The 6,548-nt window shown below is 39.4% G+C and overlaps 1 protein-coding gene across 1 annotated transcript in view; it reads left to right on the forward strand.

Moving 5' to 3' along the window:
• stard10 (StAR related lipid transfer domain containing 10) overlaps window positions 1-929 on the forward strand; it is a 29,205-nt gene extending 28,276 nt beyond the window's left edge. The window contains exon 6 of the mRNA XM_016549995.1: window positions 468-929. Within this exon, the coding sequence (XP_016405481.1) occupies window positions 468-695 (228 nt within the window). The 3' untranslated portion in view covers window positions 696-929. The remainder of the gene's footprint in view (window positions 1-467) is intronic.
• The last annotated feature ends 5,619 nt before the right edge of the window (window positions 930-6,548 follow it).

A 6,548-nucleotide genomic window follows, 5' to 3' on the forward strand; every position in this document is an offset into this window, starting at 1 on the left:
GTGAGTGTGTGTGTGAGTGTGTGAGTGTGTGTGTGTGTATGTGTGTGAGAGAGAGACAGTGTGTGAGTGTGTGTGTGTGTGTGTGTGTGTGTGTGTGTGTGTGAGAGTGTTTAAGTTATTTAAATATCACTTTTTTATTATTATTATTTTATTTTCAAATGTAAGTTGTTTGGAATAAAAGCGTCTGCCAAATAAAAAATGTAAATGTAAATTTCAATAAAAATTTTTATTGTTTATTATAATAAAAATTTTTTATTTAAAATTTAATTATTTAGTTTGAATATTTATTGTAATCATGTTCTATAATTTATTTTGACCAATTTTTATGTGTTGAATTACTTATTTTAATCTACTTTTATAAATTTATTTGTTTTAATCTAATTGTCCATTGTTTGTTTATTAATTTATTTCCTAATTTTTCATAACATCTGTGTGTGTGTGTGTGTGTGTGTGTGTGTGTCTCTCAGGCGATGAAGCGCATCAGTAAAGCGTGTCTTCGTTATCCCGAGTGGAAGCAGAAGCACAGTCCGGGTTTTAAGCCGTGGTTATTCCCGGAGCAGAACCCACTGTCCAGCATCCCGCTGTCCGAACTCTCCATCCAACACGCCGAATCTCTGGAGAACATCGACGAGAGCTCACTCAACGAGAGCAAAGACGAGCGCGCCGAGCACAGCGACGACGAGGGGAACAACTGACACACACACACACACAGCCCAATGAAGTGCTAAATACAGATTATGACTAATTTGGTTACACTGATGTAAATGATTTTGAGTTATGATTATGATTTCTGACCCCTGACCTTATGTATGCATGCAGTTTGTCTCCAGACACACAGAGGGTGCCGATGTTGATATGCTGTACGACACTAGAGTTCAATGAATGAATGAATGTAGTACCGAAGAATTAAAAACCAATTACTGCCTGTGTTTTTGGAGCTCTGCTGTGTGTCTTTTGTTTATTACAACAAAAACTGCCAGAGAAAGACATTGAGACGACAGGAAAATGTGTTTGCATAAAATGAGTTATTTTAGTGAAAACATGGAGAAAAATGACCTTCCATGTCACAATGAGCAACATGACATCAGCTGAAAAAGAACATTGTGAAAGAGGCAAAGACAGGTTTTTTGAAGAATGATTTTTTTTAATGTACATAGTTTGCAAAACATAAATGGTCATTTGTTTTCTAACTTTGCCCATATGAAAAAGAAAAACAAAGCTCTCTTTAACATCTAATATATTTCTTCAAGATAAAACTAAATATAATCAATGCAATTAAAATATATAATTGAATAATATAAAAAATATTTACATTTCTCGTCAGAAAAAAAGCTTAAATTGTGCTCAAATTTGTTAAAGTCTGCATGAACTGTATTGAATATGGAGAATATGATGAGCAACGTTCATATTTATATTCACAGTAGTTATATATCTATTTACTCTTACTGTATGACAAATGTTAACTTGTGTCTGATTTCTTCTAATGAATTTAAGGAAACGTTTGTGACTAAGTTAGTACTTGTGATTTTTTACGCTGATCAAACATTAGGAACAATTAATATACAGGTGCATCTCAATAAATTAGAATGTCATGGAAAAGTTCATTTATTTCAGTAATTCAACTCAAATTGTGAAACTCGTGTATTAAATAAATTCAATGCACACAGACTGAAGTAGTTTAAGTCTTTGGTTCTTTTAATTGTGATGATTTTGGCTCACATTTAACAAAAACCCACCAATTCACAATCTCAACAAATTAGAATACTTCATAAGAACATAAAATAGAATACTTCATAAAAACATTTTTAGTGAATTGTTGGAAAGTTTATAATTCCGTACAGTTAAAAAATAAAACACTAGGCCTAATTATAATGGCATATATGTAAAACTTTGTCTTATAATTGTATAGCTTAATTGTATAGCTGCTTTTTATGTTGCTCTGTTCTGAATACCTTAAAATTTAAAGGATTTGCTGCAACGCAATTTTGTATGATATGTTAATTATTGATATTTTTGTATCCATGCAGCAAATGCTTTAAAAAACAGCTTTAAAATTACTTTATTGCATTCCAGACGCTTTTAAAGTACTTTTCACTATAAATTTTACGGGCAGCTTGAATGTAAACATTGTCATGAACTCGTTGTATTCTCATTTGTAAAATAGCCAACAAATTCATTGTTGTAGGCTAACCCGATCTCATGAAAGTGCGTATAGCACGATTTTCTGCTTCTATTTGGCGTAATATTTCTATGCAGAAATTGACTTTGGCATGCAAAAGACTGATAAATTCATAATTAACGGCATGGGTTCAGTCGACAGAAATACGGGACACACAGGCCTATAATAACTGCTGAAATGTTTGCGCGGCAGATCTCAGATCAGTCTGAGCGCTCATGACTCACAGTACAGCCGTACACCTGCAGGCGCCACTGACTCGGACGGATGTTGTGGTAATAAACACCGTAAACAGCAAACGTTCGCGTGTCCGCGCTTAATATGCATATCCTATATGAAAAGCATTTTAGGAGGCCCTTGGCTTTTGGGGGCCCAAGGCGGTCGCCTACCTTTGCCTAATGGGTAAGTCCGCCTCTGCCACTGGGCAACAGTCCAGTTCTTCTTCTCCTTAGCCCAGGTAAGACGCCTCTGACGTTGTCTGTGGTTCAGGAGTGGCTTAACAAGAGGAATACGACAACTGTAGCCAAATTCCTTGACACGTCTGTGTGTGGTGGCTCTTTACTCCAGTCTTCAGTGTCACATGATCTTCAGAAATCATTCTAATATGCTGATTAGCTGCTCGAGAAACATTTATGATTATTATCAATGTTGAAAACAGTTGTGCTGCACAATATTTTTGTGTAAATTGTGGTACACTACTATTCAATAGTTTAGAAATTAATACTTTTATTCATCAAAGATGCATTAAATTGATCAAAAGTGACAGTAAAGACATTTATAATGTTACAGTAGATTTCTATTTCAAATAAATGCTGCTGTTTTGAACTTTCTATTCATCTGTGAATCCTGAAAAATAAAATGTATCACAATTACCAGAAAAATATTGTGTAGCACAACTGTTTTCAACACTCTCTCTCACACACACTCACTCTCTCTCTCACTCACACACACACACGTGTGTTGTTGTCATGGCAGCTGTGTGTGGACTCCCTGTGTTTGATCACATGTCTGTAGGCTCTGTTGAATGAAGCTGTGTGTGTTTTTACTTACAAATCTGAGAAAAACTCACACTGGGGAGTTTTGATGGCATGCTACAAAAGTAAAAATTATTCAAAATTACACTGTGGTGGTGGTGGGGGGGAATTAAAAATAAATGGCAAGTAGCATTAAAGAATAAATAAATTATACACTAAAATAACAGTGCTATATCAAACTCAAGCAAATGTTATATTTGTCCTTCATTGACTCATCTGTCTGCTTCTGTCTCTCATTCTGTCCATCTTGGCAGTGTCTGAGACTCATTATCAGTGTGAAAAGAGACAGTAATGAGATCTGATGATGCTGACAGTGAAGAGATCAATCTGACACACACACACACACACACTCACTATCTCTCACACACACACACACACACACACACACACTCTCTCTCACACACACACACACACACACACTCTCTCTCACACACACACACACACACACACTCTCTCTCACACACACACACACACACACACTCTCTCTCACACACACACACACACACACACTCTCTCTCACACACACACACACACACACACTCTCTCTCACACACACACACACACACACACTCTCTCTCACACACACACACACACACACACTCTCTCTCACACACACACACACACACACACTCACACTCTCTCTCTCTCACACACACACACACACACACACACACACATCAGATGTACTAATTTGTTTTCTGCCTTAAACCTGAAACTGTATGTGAGATCCTCAGAGGTGGATTGTATTTTATTCCTTTGGAAATGTGTGTGTGTGTGTGTGTGTGTGTGTGTGAGAGAGAGAGAGTGTGAGTGTGTGTGTGTGTGTGTGTGTGTGTGAGAGAGAGAGAGTGTGAGTGTGTGTGTGTGTGTGTGTGTGTGTGAGAGAGAGAGAGTGTGAGTGTGTGTGTGTGTGTGTGTGTGTGTGAGAGAGAGAGAGTGTGAGTGTGTGTGTGTGTGTGTGTGTGTGTGAGAGAGAGAGAGTGTGAGTGTGTGTGTGTGTGTGTGTGTGTGTGAGAGAGAGAGAGTGTGAGTGTGTGTGTGTGTGTGTGTGTGTGTGAGAGAGAGAGAGTGTGAGTGTGTGTGTGTGTGTGTGTGTGTGTGAGAGAGAGAGAGTGTGAGTGTGTGTGTGTGTGTGTGTGTGTGTGAGAGAGAGAGAGTGTGAGTGTGTGTGTGTGTGTGTGTGTGTGTGAGAGAGAGAGAGTGTGAGTGTGTGTGTGTGTGTGTGTGTGTGTGAGAGAGAGAGAGTGTGAGTGTGTGTGTGTGTGTGTGTGTGTGTGAGAGAGAGAGAGTGTGAGTGTGTGTGTGTGTGTGTGTGTGTGTGAGAGAGAGAGAGTGTGAGTGTGTGTGTGTGTGTGTGTGTGTGTGAGAGAGAGAGAGTGTGAGTGTGTGTGTGTGTGTGTGTGTGTGTGAGAGAGAGAGAGTGTGAGTGTGTGTGTGTGTGTGTGTGTGTGTGAGAGAGAGAGAGTGTGAGTGTGTGTGTGTGTGTGTGTGTGTGTGAGAGAGAGAGAGTGTGAGTGTGTGTGTGTGTGTGTGTGTGTGTGAGAGAGAGAGAGTGTGAGTGTGTGTGTGTGTGTGTGTGTGTGTGAGAGAGAGAGAGTGTGAGTGTGTGTGTGTGTGTGTGTGTGTGTGAGAGAGAGAGAGTGTGAGTGTGTGTGTGTGTGTGTGTGTGTGTGAGAGAGAGAGAGTGTGAGTGTGTGTGTGTGTGTGTGTGTGTGTGAGAGAGAGAGAGTGTGAGTGTGTGTGTGTGTGTGTGTGTGTGTGAGAGAGAGAGAGTGTGAGTGTGTGTGTGTGTGTGTGTGTGTGTGAGAGAGAGAGAGTGTGAGTGTGTGTGTGTGTGTGTGTGTGTGTGAGTGTGAGTGTGTGTGTGAACAGACTTTAACTGAAAAATTGACTGTTTACTATTGTCCTCTTTTTAAAGATGCTCTACAGCAGAATTGAATTTTGTTTACATTGTTGACACTATTTTCCTGTTTAACACTGTAAAGCTGCTTTGACACGATCTACAGAAGTGCTATAGAAGTGAAGGTGACTGGACGACTCTGTGTGTTTATCACTTCCTGTTATTTTAGATGTCCGTTGTAAAGCCACGTGGACACTACAGTACAGTGAAACCACAAGAAAGCGTGTGTCATGCAAGGGCGTAGTTTTGGTTTGAACATGGGGGTGGGGTGAAGCGTGAACTGTTTTAGTAGAGTCCCAGGTCATGCTCATTCATAAGGTTTATTTATTTGTTTGTTGGCTTATACATTTATTTTTGTGAAATGGTCTTTTGTGCTATCATCTATGCAAAGTTGGTGCAATAAAGTAACATCATAGTTAACAATTACTTGTTTACATAGGATATATATATATATATACAGTGCTGCTTTGCACAGTTTGTGAACCCTTTAGAATGTTCTATATTTCTGCATAAATAGGACTCAAAACATAATCAAAATTTCACACAAGTCCTGAAAGTAGACAAAGATAACCCAAACAAACAAATGAGACAAAAATATTTTCTTTGCCATTTATTTATTGAGAAAAATGATCCAGTGTTACATTTCTGTGCGGTGCAAGAGTATGTGAATCTTTGCTTGTTTTCAGTATCTGGTGTGACCCCCTTTTGCAGCAATAACTGCAGGTAAAGTTTCTTGTAACTGCTGGTGGGCTTGTAGTACTTCTAGCCCCTTCCTCAGAACAGAACCTCTTCAGCTCTGTGGTGTTATGGGTTTCCTTCTATGAACTGCTTGCTTCAGCTCCTTCCACAACATTTCAATTGAATCAAGGTCCAGACTTCGACTCAGTCATTCCAAAACATTAACTTTGTTCTTCTTTAAACATTCTTTTGGTAAAACGACTTGTGTGCTTGGGGTCGTTGTCTTGCTGCACGACCCACGTTCTCTTGAGATTCAGTTCTCGGACAGATTCATTGTTCTGGTCCAGATGCAGGAACACAAAACATTTCTCCAGTAGCCCTCTGGCTTGTCCACATGCATCTTTAGCAAACTGCAGACTGGATGCACCATGCACACCGTGGTTGCTCAGTGTTCTCCTGATGGTGTACTCATAAACATTAACATCAGCCAATGTGAGAAAGGCCTTTAGTTGCTCAGAAGTATCCCTGGGTTCATTTGCAACCTCGCAGACTATTACAAGTCTTGTTTTTGGAGTGATCTTTGTTGGTCGACCGCTTCTGGGGAGGGTAACAGTGGTCTTGAATCTCCTCCATTTCTACACAATCTGTCTGACTGTGGATTTGTGGAGTCCAAACTCTTTTAATGAGCAACAGCAACTCTTTTTCTGAGGTCCTCAGAGATCTCCTTTGTTCGTGCCATGATTCACTTCCACAAACATGA

This window comes from Sinocyclocheilus rhinocerous, unplaced genomic scaffold (genome assembly GCF_001515625.1).
Source record: "Sinocyclocheilus rhinocerous isolate Xijiao unplaced genomic scaffold, SAMN03320098_v1.1 scaffold4118, whole genome shotgun sequence".
NCBI lineage: Eukaryota > Metazoa > Chordata > Actinopteri > Cypriniformes > Cyprinidae > Sinocyclocheilus > Sinocyclocheilus rhinocerous.